The following is a 20,377-nucleotide window of genomic DNA, read 5'->3' as shown; positions in this document are numbered from 1 at the left end:
TCTGTTTGGAAGTAATGTTCTAAATATTTGCGATAAAAGACAGACGAATATTGACTTTTGTCATTTGGGGCGGAATGATCATGTTCTTCAACTATTTTGATTAGTTTGTATTTATTTTGATCCAATATTGCAACATTAAAATGTGCAGGACATTTTGGATATTTGCAGTGGAATGAAATCTGAGATCTTTCTTTCCTGACACGTTCACCATATCCATACTGTGCTTGTATTTCTTGTTTAACTCCAAATTTACAAAGATCCATAACAGTAAAGATAGTTTCTTCTTCTAATTTCATTTGAAATTGAAATGAAAATTAAAAATTCAGAAATTTGAATAGATTTGGTCTGTAATTAAATGAGAATAGCAGTTTGTTCGTCATTGTTTGAGGCAAGAGTATTATAGGAATATTATATGATGGATTTGAGTTGCATATAAAGAGTGCAAAAGGATAAAGAGAGAAATTTTGTTAGATTAAATTATTAAATTTTAATTTTTTATTTTTTAGGATTGTTAGCTTTGTAAGATTGCTTTCTCACAAGAGAAAACAAGTATAAGGTTTAAGCTGTATGTATTAAAGTTATAAATATTTGATTTTAAAAAAAATCAAGATTTTAAACTTTAAAGGTATTAATTATGATTATCTTTCTTTAGCTTTACATGCTGTATGCTACTTTTGGAAACTGCTCTATTGTATTAGAATGTTTTTAAATTTTGCACCTAAAAATGCGTAATATTAAAAATTAAGGTATTAATTATGATTATCTTTCTTTAGCTTTACATGCTGTATGCTACTTTTGGAAACTGCTCTATTGTATTAGAATGTTTTTAAATTTTGCACCTAAAAATGCGTAATATTAAAAATTAAGGTATTAATTATGATTATCTTTCTTTAGCTTTACATGCTGTATGCTACTTTTGTCTTTGAGACATTCCATGATTTAAGTTAAGAAGCTTTAAAAAAATGCAAAAAAAATGAATACTTTACTGGCTGGGCAAATTTGTCGCCCCCAAAAAAAAAACGTTTTTTCAAAATTTTATATGACTGATCAACCTTCTGAAGAAGATGACTGGAACATGTTCAAAGATGTTGGTATGCGACAGCTTACTGTTCCAGAAATCGAAAAAATTTACCAATTTTCTGGTATTATTGCTCAAAACAGAAATGCGAGTGTTAGATTAGCAATTCATATCATTACAGGTGATAAAGTCGCCATTAAAATCCTTAACAAAGTTCAATTACGCGAACAACACAAAAAAATCTTACTTCTTCGTGAAATTTCAACACTTCGATTATTAGGTGATTGTAAACATGTTACAGAGTTATATGATGTTATAGATTCAGGCGACAGAATATGGGTCGTCCTGGAATACGCTTCTGGTGGTGAACTCTTCGATTTTATTAAAGCAAAAGCTCCTCTTACAGATTCAGATGCAAGAGAAGTCTTTAGGCCTATCGTTAAGGTTGTAGCTTATATGCACTCACTACATTGCGTTCATAGAGATCTTAAGCTAGAAAACGTACTTCTTGATGATCGAGGCCAAATTCGTTTAGCAGACTTTGGTTTTTCAAGATATTACGACCCAAAAGACGGTCTAATTGATTCAGTTTGCGGTACACCTCACTACTCACCACCAGAAATCATTAAAGGTATTCCACACAACCCAATTTATGTAGATTCATGGTCACTTGGTGTTATTTTATATATTACACTATGTGGCGATTTCCCGTTCAAAGGACTTTCGATTCCTGAGTTACTTCAATCAATTGTCAAAGCAGATCTTAAAATCCCACCATTACCAACAGAATTAGCCACAGATTTACTCAAAAGATTACTCAATCCAAATCCAACGGAGCGTCCTACACCAGCAGAAATCATGAACGACCCTTGGATTAATAAAAACATATTGCCAAAGCCTCCTGTCAAAGATTACACGGCCCGTATCAACAGAGCTGCATTGCATGTTATCAAAGACCTCGGAGTTCTCAAGGATGGCCAAGAAGATCATATGGATGTCGATCAAACAATTACATATCGATTAATTCGTAGAAAATACCAGCTTGGATACGTCAATTTACCAAATGTTGGCCTTGCCAGACCATCAGAACCACTTCCATCCATTACTTCTACGAAGCATTTACCTGCGATTACTCCTCCTGTCAAAGTCCGGCCATTACCATTCGGAATGACATCCCCACAAGCAAAGGAACGACTTCCCAGTCTCGAACCATTCCTAAAAGTCTCGAAATTACGTTGTAAATCCGCTCAAAAGAAGCAAAGATCCGTTGCAACCAAAAATCAAACAATTACGAGGAATATCAGGCAAGATCAGATGATGAGGTTCCTTTCTCTGTTCAAAGATGTTGAGCTGCCTATATTGAACTGCCAGCACACGACACTCGACGATCCACAAGTTTTATGGGAGAAATTATTTGCATTTATGTCAAAAGAAGAGAATATTGACATTGTAAGCGAATACGACTTCTCATTATACTGCAAGATAAAGGGAGAACATGAAGTTTATTTCTCTTTGACAATGGGATGCGTTCATCGCGGATTTGGCTTAATTGGATTTACGATCCAAAGAATCAAGGGCGACCAATATACACTGGATGACTTTGAAGGAAGACTCTGCGAGTTCTTAGGCTTTTGAATGTATTTTTTTTTGTTATGTATATATTATTTTCGATTTTTATGTTATTTTTATCCATTAGTTTGTTATTTATTTAATAAATTGTTGTTGTTACTACAAAATTACTTCTTTATTTATTTTTTCGACCTTCAATTCCCATCAATGACAAAAAATGATTAATGACGTTTAATATGAATTATACCCTTAATTATTTTTTCCCTTTTTCCCTTCCTCCTATTTTTCCTTTTTTTTCCTTCTTAATTTCTACTTATTTATTCAATTCTTTTTAATCTCGAAATAAAAATGAAAATTGTTTTCATTGAAATATAGAATATATCTAAAGAAAATGTTCAGATAGCCTTAGGACAACATATTTTGCGACTAATTATTTTAATCTTGATTAATAATTAATTAAAAAATTTAAATTAAAGAAAGATGTTTAGTTTTAGTAATATGAGAATATGTTCTTGATTTAACCCAATTTATTGGTAATCTGAGAATCTGGAATAAAATATCATAAGGTAAACAAGTGAGATTAAGATTTTAGCCTATTTTGAGTAAATTAAATTGAATTTGCTTTGCCATATTTGAATGATCGCATTCTTTTTAGCATGATCATTATTATTTTATGGAAAAAACTTGAATTTAAGGAAAATTGAGAACTTTTTTTACGAAATTGAGAGGAAAAAATAGGGAAAGAACACCATAAATAGTAATTAAAAAAATGCACGTTTATTTGAGAGGAGGAGGATTAAATTTTTGAAAGCACTAAAATTTGTAAATATGCTAGTTATATAATAATATGCATTATTTTAAAAAATAAAAATTAAAACACGTTAAAATCTTTTTTGATGAATTTTTACAAAAGCTACTCAGGATAATGCAAGATATGAGTAGTTAAACATAAATTTCAAATCAGATTTTACTTATAATAAATATTTTAAATTTCCGAAAATTAAGTTCAGATCGACTCTATACGTAGTAAATACTAAATAAGGTGCCAAAAACCTATTAAACAGTATCAAAACTATCAAGATTGTAATGTTTTTGAAGAAAAATTTATAGAATTATGGACTTCAAACAGATATTATGTAAATAAAAATAATATAATGAATTTATTTATTCGTATAATAGCAGTAATAAGTCGATTATTCACTTCTACTTCTGAGATTTGAATTTAATTTCGACAGAAAAAGAGATTCAAGAGGAAAATACTAGGGGATACAAACAGCCACCATGACAGGATTATTATGGAGCCAAGTTGTATTTTTTGATATTTTTAGAGTTTTCCTACCTATTTAGGTACCAAGTTATTGCTTAAAAATTAAGGTTCTAAATTCTGAAGTTTACATGATCCTCCCGAGCGCACCCTTAAATATGAAGAAGAACCATTAAATCCTGGCTGTCTTTATATCTGGCCCTTTAAAAAAGCAGACTCATAAAATAACATAAAGAGTGCGGGACAAATTTGCCAAGTGTCACTTTTTAATAACCTTAAATTACGCTTTTCTCGTTTTTTTAAAAAATAACCTTAAATTATATTTGAAGAAATTATGTCTATGATATATGTTTTATGCTAGAATCTTGGAGTTTTCATGCACTACACAAGAGCTCCAAGGTTCCAAGAGTGAATGCTCAATAGCAATTATAGAGATGTACCTTTTCAAAATGACTTTTACTGATTAAATTTAATCAATAGAAGACATTTTGAAAAGGTATCTCTACAATTAGATATACAAGAGATTCAAAGCTTCATTTCAGATAGATTTGAAACTTTGAAACTCTTGGTAGATTTTGAGTGAATGCTGACAATCATCTTTGAGAAGGTTTTCTTAAAGAAAACCTTCTCAAAGAGGTTTCTCAGGAGCCCTGAGGCTCCCTTTCGTAATGATTGGGAGCCTTGGGGCTCCTGAGACGAAGAATGGCTTCGCCGAATCTTTGATCAGCAGAGGCCAAATGAAAAGGCCTCTGCTGATGGATTCTCAGGAGCCCTGAGGCTCCCTTTCGTAATGATTGGGAGCCTTGGGGCTCCTGCAGCAGAGTATCGCTCCGCTCCATTAATTTTCTTTAAAAAAAGTGCCGTGTGGCAAATTTGTCCTGTTCCCTAACATAAAAGCCTTGTTCGTTTTAGAAAGTAAATCTAAAATCTTGAGTCCAAGAAAAAATTTGAGGGTTTATTCTACACAGACATGTGATAAAGTACTTTTAACTCTCAACAATGCAAAATTTATCTTGATTTAAACATTTATTTGAATGTATATTTTACAATAACATTAAATCACCTTTTTTCATGAATATATATGCATTCATTATAAATCTGAATCAGAGTAGATACACTCTTCCATAAGTAACTTCTTACAAATCTCTTTATATGGAAAGATATTTTACAAATTTTCTTTAAAATGGAAAGGTATTCTAAGAAACACAAGTATACGTATGAATAATATTAATGTATTTATAAAAACAAATAGAAATAGAAATAAAAATAAAAAATTATGATTTTTGTCTAATTCAAAATCAAAGAGGAAGTTGGCAACGCTTCGTAATAAACAGAGCCACTTGCTTCAAATTTCATATAAGCTATGTTATTGTAGACCCTTAAAATTGTTGCATCAGGGTGATTTTGAATTGTAACGCGAACACGGTCTCCATTGAACAGTCTCTTGCGGTTTCCAGAGAAAGATTGGTTATCTGACTGCAATTTCATCTTAATTTCGCTTTTTTTGATGTTCTTTCTAGAAGATGTATTAAATCCAACAAAAACATCGTTTAAAATGTTTTGAATGCAATATATATTGTTGTCTTCAAGCATTACCAAATCACCAACCGAAATATTAATAATTGGTCGGAAATCAGTAAGAATTTTTGCGGCATGACGAGGAACAGTTAAACAAAATGAAGGAATCGATATAGCATACTTCTCATTAACATCTTTAGGCACAGAAATAACAGTTCCTGGTGCAATAAATTCAAATCCGACTTTGGCGTATTGTTTCGGAGTTTCAACGGGTTGTACAGGTGGAACAGTAGGAGTAGTAACAGTTTGAGGTGGTGGTGGCTGCTGTTTTGGTGGTGAAATAACATAATTAAGAATATTTTGCTGAACTGGCTGTGGTTGTGGCATAGAAATATTCTGAGGAGGAGCTTGCATTTTCTGCATTGGTATATTATGGTTAATAGCCATTCCTTGTGGAATAATATTCTGATTTTGAATATTTTGAACGCTTTTATTATATTCAGGAATGGTACGATTAACAGGAGGGATCATACTAGGCTGTACTGGCTGAATCATCAATGGCTGGGCAACATTTACTGCTTTTTGAGTTTTCTCCATTCGAATCAAGTTGTTTAAGTTCTGTGTTAATGTATTATTAACTTCTACCTTCCATCGTGAGTCGTGGAGATTGTTTTGAGCATTGACCAAATTAAGATTAGTATTTTGAGGCAAATTTTGACTAATTGCTGGAGGAACTTGAACAGGAGGTTGAGGCATTATATTGGTTACTTGAATTGGAGGTTTCTCGCTTGGCGGTTGCGGAGTAAGTAAAATATTTCTTGCTCCCGTATTCAAATCAGCAAAATCATCAGGGGATTCTTGGTCGGGAGGTACAAACTCATCATCTGAGCTTTCTGATTCTGATTTAAGTCCAATTTCAATTTGTTCATTGTCAGAACCAGAAATTTTCGACTTTTGCTGTTGCTGCTGTTGTTGCTGTTCAAATTTTGCCTTTTCAAGTATTTCAGGAGTGACATTTTTTACAAATAAATTATTTAATTTTTGTAGAACAGCAGGATCTGCAGTTGGATACAAAGGTTTGCTTTTCTTGGACTTCACAAACCCGATAGGATTAGTGGACGGCGTGAAACCATAATACTTTGTGACTAATTCATATAATCTTCTCGCGCTATTGGACATTTTAACAATTGACGCTCTTATTTTGAAATTATCAGTCTTCAGTTGACGATCGCGCATTTTAGAAGCGAATCTTGAAATATTCTTTTGATCAATCGAATATTTCCTCGACAATATTGATAATTCTTCCAAAAATGTGTTGAAATCACTAATGAACGTTGTATTGACTTCAAAAACTTTATGAAATTTCGGTTTTAATGCTGCAACTCCTTGTTGTAACACAGAAATGATCTTATTGAACTCAGTTTTAGATATTATTTCTCGGTTGGCTTGATTTTGATTATTATTTTGACTTGCTAATGGATTTGTATTCAATAATTTCTTCAATTGAATGGCAGACGGATCATTTTCGATGTTTTTATTGGTTAATGATAGTTCTGAATCAGATTCTTCGTATAAACCTTCAGAATCATTACTATTACCGAAAATTGTTGCTCGAGCTGCGGGTTCGTCTTTTTGAGGGATTCTAGTATACACAAGGTTCTTTAATTCATTTCCATAAATGACTGAACTCCATGTTTGTATCGAACTTAAAGGAACTTCCGTTAAAATGTGTTTACTTACGATTTTAAAGCCATGAAATAGATATCCTTTGACAAATTCTGACTGGTCAAATTTTGTATAAAAGCGTTCTCGTGATTTGCCTACGTAACTCGTCGATATCGTGTCTTGAGAAATAATAAAAGGATGTTTCTGTATTTCTTCTTCGAGAGAATTAAGTAATGTTAAACAAATTGCTCTTTTCTTTCTAAAACTGATATCTAAAACTATTGCTGGCGATTGATAAAATGGAGGAGCTGTAATTTTGACAATATATCTATTATTTGTATCTAAATGAGAGACAAATCGAGTAATACTACAAAATGTATCCATTATATCTAAAGATGATATTCGATTTGGTTTAAATTTATCCAAAAAATTTAAATTGGCGATTGGCTTCGCAGTTTCTAAATATGATTTATCTTTAGAACTAGGACATTCGTATAGTGAGCATGTTTCTAGATCTGAATAGTTATTTAATTGAAAATAAACTTTGTTGAAAGGAAAGTTAATACAATATATAAATTTAGAATCTAATTTTTGGAGTAATTTATGTTGCTCTGCGTAAACTGGTAGAACAGGATCGTCTGTACAAAATAAAGAATATTTATCGAGTTCTTTTGTAGTTAATGAATCAAACTCTACAAAATCTTTACATCCAACAATGTCAGGATGTTCCTCTGTTGATAGAAGTCTTGAAACTATCTTATCCATCGAGAGAGCAACAAAACTTCCTTTTTTTTACTTGTGAAAATTTTGAAAATCTAATTTCAGGCCTTATAGAGCTAATTCTTAAACATTTTGAAAAGCATTTGCTAAATTTACTAGGAAAATAAGAGAAATCACTATAAGATACGCAGAAATATATTCAAAATCATTCACAAGCATATCATGTGATTTATTGATCTGCAGTGTGAAGATATATATTTGATCAAATATAATTTGGGACCTCAGGTGGCTTCGCTTGCCCTTCGGGCAAGCACGCCACCTTCGGCCAAATTAAATAATTTTTTGAAAAATTGAATTATTCACTATTTGGTTGGCGCTTTGCGCCAACCAAATAATGAAGAATACTAATATATGTTTACTTAAAATATGATTAAAATTTCTGAACGAAAACTATCAAAAATAAGTCATAAAAAATATAAAAATAAGAATCTAATTTATTGTAGAATAAATATCCGCAAAGTCTTCTCAAAATCTCGATTGAAAGGCATTGAATTTAGTTTTGAGAAGACTTTTTTACATTTTGCGAATTATTAATTAGTATATCATTAAGATCATATTGTATTAAGTTATCAATTCTCTTAAATTTTGAAAGCTTAAGAAATTTAAAAGCACAAACAAATATATATTATTAAAATCATTGTATTGATCAATTTAAAAAATTTTGAAATTTTGAATTCGAATTTAAATGTAAGCTTTAATAGTTGTAACAGAATAGGAAGCATCACAGATGTCAATTTAGATTAATGAAAAGTTGAAATTTTTCCAATAAAATTTTATTAATGAAAAAAGATTCATGAAATACAATAATAGTAATATAGATATTTTATACAACATGTTATATAAGAGATCACTATAAATAGAATAGCTTTAAACAAAATAATCAAATCAAAATTTGTATTTGTAAACAGCAAGAGTGTTATATGCTAATATTATGTGTAACTACTCATTGGATAATGAATGCAATATAATACATTGATTTATTGGCTAAAGAAAAAAAATTATATCCTTCAATTTGGACAATCCGAAATTTTTCTCATTTTTTTGAATTGCATATATATGAATTTGCAATTGAGTGATATCAGCTAGAAACTTATATGCACGTTTAACTTTATCAGATTTCAAATAAAAACATGGATTTCATTGATTGTTTTTCAATACGAGCTCAACAAAAATGATACAAAGATGAATAAATAGTAGTGCCCCTAAAAACAAGGTAAAAAACAAAAAATTAGCATCAATATACTTAATTTCGGCCAATATGGTGAAAAGTGAATATGTCAAAAACATTTACTCCATCATCTTGTTATCTGTACCTCACGACAGACGAATATAAAGAGATATCAATTTCCAAAATTTTACCAAAAAGAGATTAGGCCTAATTTTTACGGCCAATCTTTATTATTTGTTACACAGATGCTAGATCCACTACTCCCCAAAACAATTCATTTTTTGAATGGCCCTGTTTTTTAGGCCTTCATTTTATGAAAAATGCCAATAGTATACGAATCTTAATATATTTATTTTTTGTTCTCAATAAAGGTATTCAAAAGTCAATATAAACCATTCAAAATTGAGAGGAAATTCATTGAGAGGCTCGGAATTCGAGTAGTGAGGAAGGGTAAATTTTGAGAGCCAAAATTTCAAATCCCCTCAATATTTCAAAGCCCTTCTACTTAGATTTTGTGACTACCTTATATACAGTCTTAATTCTATCGGCGCGAAGCGCCGATAGAATTAAATGAAAACATCTAAATTAGAATTACATTTCAAATTTATGACCGGAAAAAGGTACATTCACTAGGCGATAACAGTAAAATGGGATGAAAATAGGATAAATAGCATCCCTATATAGTGCCTAACAATATTTATACGGGCCAAAAAAAATTTGGCTAGAGATTTGGCGAGTTAGAAAACTTAGAAAATTGAGAGGGATTTTTATTTTTGAATTTTTTTTGGAAAGTTAAAATTGCGATTAAAAATCGATTTCTAGGAGAACTAAGCATCTCATCATATATTTAAATAGATAAAAATATTAAATAATAGTTGAATAGTATAACAACGTGAAATTATGACTGAATCTACAGAAAAAATGAACATATTTGACATTTTTGAAAATTCATACGTTAGATGGTGACAGACTCATAAACTATACTTTAGCTAAGATTGATATATGGTTTCAACAACACATGGTTAAAATCGTAAAAATATTTTAGATTTCAAAAAGATATTTATGGTAATATAATGGAACAGAGTCAACAAATAGCATGTAAAATATGTTATAATTAACTTTTTATTAGATCCAATAGTAGATATCGAATGGTTTCCAGCTTTATGGTTAAATATTTTCTTTTCGAGCTTCTCTTTAACTGTTGTATTAAGGTTGTAAATTTTTGATGCTAGAAACTATGGAATCTTCTTTGCTGCTGCATTTTTCTTGAGAGTTCTTGCAATTTCGAACAGATCTGCGCATTGTATGAAATGGAGGCTTTAAAATATCTTGAAAACAGAATAGGACTGCTTTTCCAAGGGAATGCTTACTTGTAAATCAGAGAGTTTCAAAATTGACAGCAAGATTATCATCATAACTTTCGATTTTGCTGCGAAAAAGGAAGACAAGTAATTAACAAATCATTTACTGTTGTTCATCAAAAGAAGAAAACTTTGATAACAACTAATGATGATAAAATCAAGCTATCTTTTAATATTTTAAATTGATAAGACATTCAAAATATTTGAATGGTTTAAAATATTTTCTTTTAATTTCTATAAGATATTATCATGATTATATAATAAAATTTAAATTTTTATTCAAAAAGGCAATATTTCAAACTTTTAATTTCAAAAATCTTAATTCTGCAATAAGTGTATTTAATTGTAGCAAATTTAATGATCCTTCGTCATGCTTAGCAATTTGGAACTCATAAATTAATGATTTCTTCAAGTAAAATTCTGTATTATTTCAAAAGTCAATAATTCTCTAGTAACTTTTCTTCAAACCCTAACCATTATATTACATGTATAATGGAGAATAATTGCAAAGAAAGATAGCCGAATTTACTGGGTAGTTCTTGTGATGCGAAATAATTGCAAATTAACACCTAGTTTTAACAGCATCAATCTCTTTTTGCTCTCATTTAAATGCATTCGCCCACTTTAATTTTGAAATATAAGAGTTTTGGAAATTATCAAATTTACCTGCTCAAATACTATAGATCTTCATAAGTGTTAATAGAATCATTAGCCTTACATATAGTGTTTAATATAATGATGCACATTATACTGGGATTCATTCCTTATTCATCTAGTTATTATAAGATTTACAACCCCATGAAAATTTAAAATTTTGTCAAAAATAGTGAATGTACCTTTGACCGGAAATGGCTATCAAAATACACCACCTTGAAGCTAATCGCAGAATCATACATCTTTAAGAATTCTTACATTCAATCAAATAAGATTCCGTAATTTCACAAAAAATTGAAAGTGTTCAATAGTTTACACAGATAATTTAAGAAATTTGAATAATTTTTCATCATCTTTTTTTTACTGAATGGGTAGATATTGGACGCAAATTATAGATTTCGTCCATATACTGATGCTTTCATCTTTATGTATTTATTACATACCTCGATATTCAGACACAATTCAGTTTAAAACGAGCTTTTCACAGCCAAAATTCGAGCTATATCCCAATATAACCCGTTCAGCTCCATTCTTCATGGTACCAAGTACACTTTTATGGGAAGTTCGACCGTATAAATCATGGGATAAATTAGATTATACGTTAATCACAGAAGAAACTCCTGCATATGACAGTGGTGTTCCACATTGTGGGCTAATGCAATCGATTATATACATTTCAATCTATGATCATGCATTTTTATCTCTCGATCCAAGAACACGTGATTTTAAAGTCATACAAAATCCGCCATATGATTCAATAGATGGTAATAACCGTAAAACAAATGGAGTTTACAATATTGGACTTTCTTTTCAGCAAAGATATCCACAATTTGGCCATCTAATTCATGATATGCTCTGTTGCTTATCATATATTCCACAAGAAGTCATTGATCAAGGATGTGTGGCTCCTGGACCATGGAGTGGACCTCATTCTGCTATTCAATGGATTGCTTTTCTAAAATGGAATATTACTTTGATCGACGGATATACGCATTTACAGGTTTACGTTAACCAGCTTTGGTCTGTTAATCCTACATTTCACTCTCATCATGCAACACTTGGAGGAATTCCGAATTTGAGGAGGAGAATCAGAAATATCTATCCAATCGAAGAAATTCCTGCTAAAAGATTTGTTATTCTCAAGAGAACAGGCAGAAGAGCCATGTCCAACTACGATGCACTCGTTGCTTCAATAAAACAAAATGTAATAATCGATGAAGGAATGAAATGGGAGGATTTGCCATTTGACTCCAGCAATCTGACCCAAGTATGTTTCGAATGGGCTACTTATAAGGTCGTTGTGACCGTAAGTGGTTCAATGTGTTATAATTCTCTTTTCATGCACAAAAATACAGGATTTTGTCTCTCATTTTCGAGAAAACTAGATGATCCTAACATCCATCTCTTCATTGCATCAGAAATTTTCATGGCCGGTGTAATTCATTTGAATTGTGACCACAATGCTGATCGTCCTTTTGAATGCGACATTGAGAAGATGACCAAACATACACAACAAGTAGTTTGGGCCGTTCAAAAAGGAAAATGGGGCAATAGGGAAGGTTTGAGACAGTTTTACAACTTAACTGAACTGAAAGAATGCCCTAAACACAAAATCAAACCTATCTATATTGATAGATTTACGGAATACGAGACTTAGAATTTATTTAATATTTTATTTGTTTTTTATTATATATATATAAATGTTTATAAAGACGTAAAAAGAAACACATGATTTAATATAACCATAATACTCCAATGCAGCAACTAGAAACTTCTATTCAGAGTATTTCGGTTGTTAATATAGTAATGCTTGAAGATAACAATATATGCTGCATTCTAAGCATTTTGACTAATGCTGCTGTTGGATTTGGTACGGTTTATAGATGCTTAATTCAAGATAAATTGATGAAAAATTATGAAGATGATCAATTCAGTTAGGAGGAGCATGATTTTTATGTTAATTTTTTGGCTTTTACAGTTCTTCTTCAGATTTAGAAGTAATTTAGTCCAAATCGATTTTTTCAAAATCTGAGATCCAAATTAAAGAAAAAGAGCCTAAATTCATAAATATTGGTCTCTGTTATATTCATGGACATAACTTACGGTCCAAAATCGGGCATTGAAACTTCACAGAGATTTTTTTTTATGAGGTAGACTTGAAGCTTTAAAGATATAACATGGTATCTTTTACAATATTCAAGGTTATCTATTTTGCTTTCTTTTCCTGCTTATTATTGTTTTGTGGAATTAGATATTGATATTCTGACTTCTTGCTCAAATTTACCCATTTTCTATACATATCTTGACGAGTTCTGTTATTTTTATCAAAGATTGAACTGTATTTATTCCGAATTAAAGTCCAATTTCCAACACCAAATTCTTCTAAGCCCTTGACAAATGCATCAAGTTCTTCAGTAGTCCAATTCTTTGATGGATTTCTTTGCTTTGAAGTTACTTTTTCTCTAAAATCTAATCTTGGAATTCCTTCGAGCTCTTTTCGAATATATTTGTTAACTTTCTCGTTATTATAAATCGAGTATATCTGCAGAACATCTTTGTAATCAATAAATGAATATGTAACTATCTTACTGATATCTTTCGTCATAAAGAATGAAATGAAATTTGACCTTTTGTGGCCAAATATTCAAATATTTCATTTTCAAATATATTTAATTTCCAGACTCGGAAAAATTACAATGTCTCTGTAATCAAGTTTCAATTAACATAAATCTAATGACAGTTATTCTTCAAATTGATCAACATTCTGATAAGCATAGCAAATATCCAATTATTCACGAAAATGTTCATTAATATTTGTAAATTTTAAGATAAATATTAGAAAGAGATTCAAATATATCAAAATACAGATATCGGTTCTTCATTTATATGCTTTATTAGCATTGTCGAAGATATGTTTTTAAATTAAGATATATATTTATGAAATATATACAACATATCTTGTCATTTTGATAATTATAATTGAAATGACTTGGATATTGCTTTTATATAGTAAGTGTTTCAATTGTCGACCTACAATTATGACTCTAGTAGCTATAAATGAATTGAAAAATTAGAAATCAAAAGGTGACATTAAATTTTGCCGCATTCAATTTTTTAGACACTTTTTATGGGTCAAGACGAGAGTATTCCCAGGGATGGAGAGAAGCTCGCCTTCTCCGAAGGATCCGCCAATATATATTATCCATCAGATTATGCCGAAGGTGATGTTTTTTACAATCCAGTTCAACAATTTAATCGAGATTTAACATGTGCAGTCATTCAAGCATATAGAAATAGTGTCAGAGATGACATTTCAATATTTGAAGCTTTTGCCGCATCAGGACTTCGCTCAATTCGTTATGCAAAAGAAATAACAGGAATTAAAGAAATTATTTCAAACGATTTAGATCCAGGAGCTGTAGAAATCATAAAAAGAAATATAGCAATTAACAAAGTATCCAACATTGTTACAGCTTCTCAAGGAGATGCAAGAGATAAAATGTTGGAAGAAGAGAACAAATATCAAGTCCTTGACTTAGATCCATACTCCACGGCCGCACCATTCCTTGAAGCCGCAGTAAAAGCTGCAACAAATGGAGCTTTACTCTGTATTACAAGTACAGATGGACGTACTTTATGTGGCGTTCAACCAGATGTCGCGTATTCATGGTATGGATGTGTTCCACTCAATGTTGAGTTTGAACACGAGTTTGGAATAAGATGTCTCTTAACTACACTTATGAATGTCGCCTCACGCCTTAAACGCTCCATTGAGCCACTTATCTGTCTTGCCGCCAATTTTTACATCAGAATATTCGTCCGTATACACGACAAACCAATAGAAGCCAAGAAATGCGCAAGTTATACTTCAATTATGACTTATAGCACTGACAGTAAGTCATTCTGGATACAGCCTCTTGGAACATGCACCATGAAATCTACAAATGCCATTGTTAGACCTCCAAATGTCGAATTCGAATTTACAAGAGATCCATACACAAATGGCCCATTAAAATTAGGTGGACCATTCTACAATGGACCATTACACAATAAAGAATTCATCGACAAAGTGCTACAATTATTGCCAACGATGAAATATCTTGGTACAATTCCACGAATTGAAGGAGTTTTGAATTGTTGCCGTAATGAAATCGATGCACCATTCTATTACGATATCGGAGCGCTTACTACAATTATTAAAGCTAGTTGTCCTCCGAGAGCATTATTTTATACTCAAATTGAGAAACAAGGATATCATTGCTCGTTGACACATTGTGATCCTGGCAAGATAAAGACTGATGCTCCACCAGAATTGCTCTGGGATATCTGCAGGAAATGGTATTTCAATGAAGGAAAGAAACTTCCTGAAGCAGATTGCACGGCAAGAAAAATTTTAGAGGCCAAACCGAAATTTGAAGTGACTATGGATATCGATCAGGACATTGAATACAGATTAAAGAGAGAAAAGAAGATTTGCAGATATTATCAGAATCCAACAAGCAACTTTGGGCCAAAAGCTGCTGCAAAGAAGAAACATAATAATAACGATAAAAAATAGAGCTGTTTATTTTAATTATTGCATATTTTAAATTTTTTTTTTGTATATTTAACTTTCACATACATTTAGAATTACGGAAGTCCATATAGAAAAAGATAGATTTGTTAATGTTAATGCTGTGGTAAAAGGTATATTATCGAGTCATACTTTTTTTAAAGCCATTAAGATAACACGGTAAAGTTTTTGTTCAAAAAATTTGGTAAGTCCTATATAGAATTAATACGTATTTGATGAATTAGATAAATTTTGTTTCAATTTTTCAAAATAGTTGTAATTTAGCAAAATTGCAGATTCAAACATACTGTCAATTTAATTTTTCATTCTATTTCGCATAACATTCAAATGAATAACAAAAGATGAAGAATATTTTTATTATTTTAAAATATAAACACTGTAAACTAAAAGTAATGCCAGCATTACATTCATCGAAGTCGGTTTTTATATGTTATATCTTTATTTATTACAAAAATTATTAATTCTAAAAGCAATTAGTGAAATTTGCCTAAATGTATTGTAGTTAATCATTTCTTTCGAGAGGTAGAGTGATTTTTGAATCTATTCTTGAGTTCTCCGAAAACATAAAATAAAACCCAGCAGGATATAAAGAGAATCAAGAATTTTAAGTGTTGCTTCCAGTTGGATTGCTTTAACTTAGAATATGCATCTTGAAACTGATCAAAATGCATATATATGTATAAAACTGTCGGAACTGAAATAATTGCAAAGAAAATCAGATTGTCCTTCCATGTTATCTTTTGGGGTTCATCCTTTTTATCTCCTTGTTCATTTTCTACTTTGGCTAGTTTCAAATTTCTTATTTTACCCATAATTTGTCAAAATAAATTTCACCTATCGTTTTAACATCTAATTACATAATTATAATTACATCTAATTATAAAGCTGTTTTATTGAATTTTCTCAAAGCTCGTAACAAAATCTTATATTGTATGATGACGGTGTTAATTATATTACAAACATATCCACACAAGTTGATTTAATTTGTCTAATTTGGATGATAAATATATTTATTCAATTAATCTTTATAGTCATTCATAACAAACTTTTTCACTTTGATAGATATACAGACACATAGCAATACGTCACTAATTAGCGATATTTCCTTATATCTTCGCTTGACATATGCTCTAAGAGATTTAGTCAAAATATATCGCAATACGACTGTATTAATCAAATTGAGGCAAACCCAAATTTTAGCTAAAAGTGACAGGGAAAAAAAAACGTTTAGTATTAAAAAAAAAGACCGATGAGAGCTTCGTTCGAAATATAGAGGGAACTGAGAATGCGCAACCATTCTCAGGGAATATTGGATGCTATTCCCATTCCCTCTGTATGGAAAATTGAGGTTTTCAAAGGGAGTTAAAATAATATCAAATTTATACTAATTTACTTCAAAATACAAAAGTATTTGACAGCTAAAATTAGTTACTTTAGCAAGCCTATCAATACCCTTTTACGATTATTGCTACTTTTTCGAAATAAAAGTAAAAACAAATTTATACTAATTTACTTCAAAATACAAAAGTATTTGACAGCTAAAATTAGTTACTTTAGCAAGCCTATCAATACCCTTTTACGATTATTGCTACTTTTTCGAAATAAAATAAATTTATTATCAAAAACCTTTTTTTTCTTAGTAAAAATAAACGAAATTTTTACCTTATGAACTTTTGATGGAAATATGCAAATTTAAAATAATAAAGAAAGCCGCGAGCGAAGCGATCGGCTTAGTTCGAAGATTTTGATTCAAATCTTTGCTGATCTGTAATTCGCGGAAGCCGCGAGCGAATCGAGCGGCTTAGGTCTAAGATTTTGATTCAAATCTTTGCTTATATTCCTTAAATTCTTTATGAAACTCGCAACAGTTCCATAAAAAATTTTAAATTCTAAACTGTCGAAATTACCGATCGGTAATCACACCCTTCACGGGTGTGTCACTTTTTACAGGCGTGTCACTTTTAGCTAAATTTACCCCTACTCGCGAAAGGGAGTTGTGGAAATTAGTGTATCATCGAATTTGCTGTCATTACACATATAAATCATTCGGACAGCATTTCCTTAGTTGATGGATCCAAATTCATTAATTTTGGGTTTAGTCAAAAAATTCAAATTCTGACATTTCGCAACTTAATATACAAATTGATCCTCTAGGTAGCCGAAATTTCATAATTACAAAAGCGCAAAAATTCGGGTTAATTTATATACTAGTCAAATAAATCAATTTTCATATGTTTGACCCAGACTGGAAAGAAATTTTTATTGACAATCTTCCCAACACTGTAGATGAATGTTTCATCATGGAGCTATTTAAAAGCATCGGATTCACCACAAAAATTAAATATACCTTCAAGATACAAATAACTCAGAACAAACCAGTTGCTTATGTCACGTTCGAGAAACACAAAACGGCCCTATGTGCTATTTCTAAAATCTGCAAAGAAAGATTCAAGGGAATTGCGATCAGAGCAAATTGGACAGATCCATATACATTATCGCTTATCAAATACGGCAATCGAGCTCTTTTTATTCGCGGTTTTGATAAAAAAGTTAAAGTTTCACAACTTCGCTCCATTTTTTGCAAATTTGGAGAAATCGAAGAGTGCGAAATTCCATTAACCAACGGCAAATCTCGTGGCTATGGTCACGTTATTTTTACCAACGAAAAAGATGCGAAAAGAGCAAGATTGAATCTTAATAATTCTTCAATTAACAGGAAACCAATTCACATTGAATTTGTCGATAAGTCATTTGAAAATGATCAGAAAAACGCTTCAAAAGAACAGAAAAACAATTCGAACAGTCTATTCTTTGGCATAATTATCAAACCTTTACCATACAAATTCTTCAAGACGAATGAAGATCTCGCTAATCTTTTGAAAGAATTTGGTAAATTTGCTGATTCCAAAGATCCTAATCCAAGAATATTATTGAACGAAGACGGAGTTCGTGAAGACATTGGCTACTGTCATTTCAGACGTGCTAAAAGTGCACTTCGAGCAGTGCGAGAACTGAATGATAAGATGCATGAATCAGGCGAATTCAGATTCCAATGCTGTCGTTCTATTACATCAAAAGAGCGTCAATCTACAATCAAAAAAGTCGTAAATGATTTAGGTGATCGTGTATCAGAATCAATTCAAAACAGAACATTATATGCCAAGAATTTTGATAAGAACATTACAGAAAAAGAATTCGAAGAATACTTCAAACAATTCGGAGATATTGAATCTAGTCATTTGAGAGGTCGTGGTTGTGGTTTTGTTACATATAAAACAGATGAAGGTGCAATGAATGCAATCGAGAATTCTATCATCACACCATTTAAAGGTGAAACTCCATTTCTTAGTTACTTCAAGAAAGACATCGAACGTGAACTTCAAAAAGAAGAAGTAATGTCATCAATGTCTCGATATCTTATTTACTTCGAATGTTATAACACACAGATCACAGATGATGAATTCATTGAATATTTCAAACAATTTGGAAAAATTGATGAATTCACCATTGAACGCCAAATTCTTATTGATGATGTTGGTAAGATTACAGGTACTGTTAAATTCGGATCATCCGATGAAGAAGAGAAAGCGATCTCGAGTTCCATTTTGAATCATCTCAAAGGTAATCCAATCGCAGTTGGTCACTACTCGAGTGCAACTAAAAATTCAACAACATACAGCGAAGATAATATATCTCCAGTTGAATACATCAAACGACGCCTGAATAATCATGACATCACTGGAAGGCGTAATAAGGCAGTTCTTTTAACAATTTCTAATGAACAAGCATTTTATCTGAATAACAATACTAGTTTATTATATTCATGGCTTGAACGAATGAAATCAATTGTTGATGACATCAGTTATTGTAATCGATTTTATTCAAAAAATGGTGCGTTTTCCGAAAAGTGACATTTTTATATTTAATACAAATTTTAAGGGTGCACCCGTATGTACGTTTATTTGAGAGGAGGAGGATTACCCTCTCAATTTTGAGGGATTCGTTAGTTTATTTTCTCGATGAATATGCAATAAAATTTGATTTTTACCTTATCAATATACTTCATATAATATACACATGTTCATGTAAAAACTTTTTTCCAAAATCCTCAGGAATTAAGGGATTTTTGAATTTTAAGAATTTTTTTCGAATTTTTTCGAAAAAAAATATTTTCAGAACAGCCTTAACGGCTAAGATTTAGGAACAATGTTAAGTATCAAAAAGAAAGGAGGTCTGATATAGACAACATATATCGTTGAAGGTTGAAAAAATCTCTAATATTTGAGCCCAAAATTTCAAATTTTAATTTTTTGAAAAAAGAGGCCACCCGTATGTACGTTTATTTGAGAGGAGGAGGATTATATTTTTGAAAGGGTGAAACATTATGAATATGTTAATTATATAATAATATGTATTATTATAAAAAAGAAAAAATAAAGCACGTTAAAATTTTTCTTTCTTGATTTTTTACAAAATCTACTTCGAATTATGCAAAATGTGACTAAATAATTATAAATTTCAAGTTAAATTTTAATTTTGATAAATAATTTAAATTTCAAAATATCAAGTTCAGTTCGACTATGTATGTAGTAATTCCTCAATAAAGTGCCAAAACCCTATTAAAATATATGAACATTTTCAACATTTTAATGTTTTTATTTAAAAATTTGATGGAATATGAGCTTCAAACAATTATTATGTAAATAAAAATAATTAAATATATGTATTTATTCGTATTACAACCGTAGTAAGTCGATTCTTCCTTTCTTCTACTGAGTTTTGAATTTGATTTCGAATTGTAAAGAGA

General features: G+C 30.8%; 6 protein-coding genes across 6 annotated transcripts, besides 6 other annotated features; 4 read left to right on the top strand and 2 right to left on the bottom strand.

Annotated features, from left to right (window-relative positions):
• Window positions 1–1,010: part of a mobile genetic element that runs on past the window's edge.
• Window positions 1,011–1,028: 18 nt separating this feature from the next.
• On the top strand, window positions 1,029–2,745 carry TVAGG3_0481380 (protein serine/threonine kinase protein; the record flags this gene model as incomplete). The annotated part of the gene is made up of 1 exon (XM_001309984.1): window positions 1,040–2,653. The coding sequence occupies one exon, from the start codon at window positions 1,040–1,042 to the stop codon at window positions 2,651–2,653; it is 1,614 nt and encodes a 537-aa protein (XP_001309985.1).
• A 611-nt stretch (window positions 2,746–3,356) lies between these two features.
• Window positions 3,357–4,002: a mobile genetic element.
• Window positions 4,003–4,085: 83 nt separating this feature from the next.
• Window positions 4,086–4,737: a mobile genetic element.
• A 332-nt stretch (window positions 4,738–5,069) lies between these two features.
• TVAGG3_0481350 (uncharacterized protein) lies at window positions 5,070–7,816 on the bottom strand (the record flags this gene model as incomplete). The annotated part of the gene is made up of 1 exon (XM_001309983.2): window positions 5,139–7,799. One exon carries the CDS (start codon window positions 7,797–7,799, stop codon window positions 5,139–5,141), a length of 2,661 nt encoding a protein of 886 aa, XP_001309984.1.
• Window positions 7,817–9,598: 1,782 nt separating this feature from the next.
• Window positions 9,599–11,183: a mobile genetic element.
• A 153-nt stretch (window positions 11,184–11,336) lies between these two features.
• TVAGG3_0481330 (glycosyltransferase family) lies at window positions 11,337–12,723 on the top strand (the record flags this gene model as incomplete). Its single annotated transcript, XM_001309982.1, has 1 exon — window positions 11,533–12,654. One exon carries the CDS (start codon window positions 11,533–11,535, stop codon window positions 12,652–12,654), a length of 1,122 nt encoding a protein of 373 aa, XP_001309983.1.
• A 480-nt stretch (window positions 12,724–13,203) lies between these two features.
• Window positions 13,204–13,602, bottom strand: TVAGG3_0481320 (SANT/myb-like telomere repeat binding factor-like DNA-binding domain-containing protein; the record flags this gene model as incomplete). Its single annotated transcript, XM_001309981.1, has 1 exon — window positions 13,204–13,602. One exon carries the CDS (start codon window positions 13,600–13,602, stop codon window positions 13,204–13,206), a length of 399 nt encoding a protein of 132 aa, XP_001309982.1.
• A 522-nt stretch (window positions 13,603–14,124) lies between these two features.
• TVAGG3_0481310 (N2, N2-dimethylguanosine tRNA methyltransferase family) lies at window positions 14,125–15,555 on the top strand (the record flags this gene model as incomplete). The annotated part of the gene is made up of 1 exon (XM_001309980.1): window positions 14,125–15,555. One exon carries the CDS (start codon window positions 14,125–14,127, stop codon window positions 15,553–15,555), a length of 1,431 nt encoding a protein of 476 aa, XP_001309981.1.
• Window positions 15,556–16,752: 1,197 nt separating this feature from the next.
• Window positions 16,753–17,553: a mobile genetic element.
• Window positions 17,554–17,801: 248 nt separating this feature from the next.
• TVAGG3_0481290 (RNA binding) lies at window positions 17,802–19,481 on the top strand (the record flags this gene model as incomplete). Its single annotated transcript, XM_001309979.1, has 1 exon — window positions 17,802–19,481. One exon carries the CDS (start codon window positions 17,802–17,804, stop codon window positions 19,479–19,481), a length of 1,680 nt encoding a protein of 559 aa, XP_001309980.1.
• A 27-nt stretch (window positions 19,482–19,508) lies between these two features.
• Window positions 19,509–20,377: part of a mobile genetic element that runs on past the window's edge.

The sequence above is a fragment of the Trichomonas vaginalis genome, chromosome II (genome assembly GCF_026262505.1).
Source record: "Trichomonas vaginalis G3 chromosome II, whole genome shotgun sequence".
In the NCBI taxonomy this organism is placed as follows: Eukaryota; Parabasalia; order Trichomonadida; family Trichomonadidae; genus Trichomonas; species Trichomonas vaginalis.
Note: the sequence above shows the minus strand (reverse complement) of the source record. Positions and strands in the feature narration are given on the sequence as shown.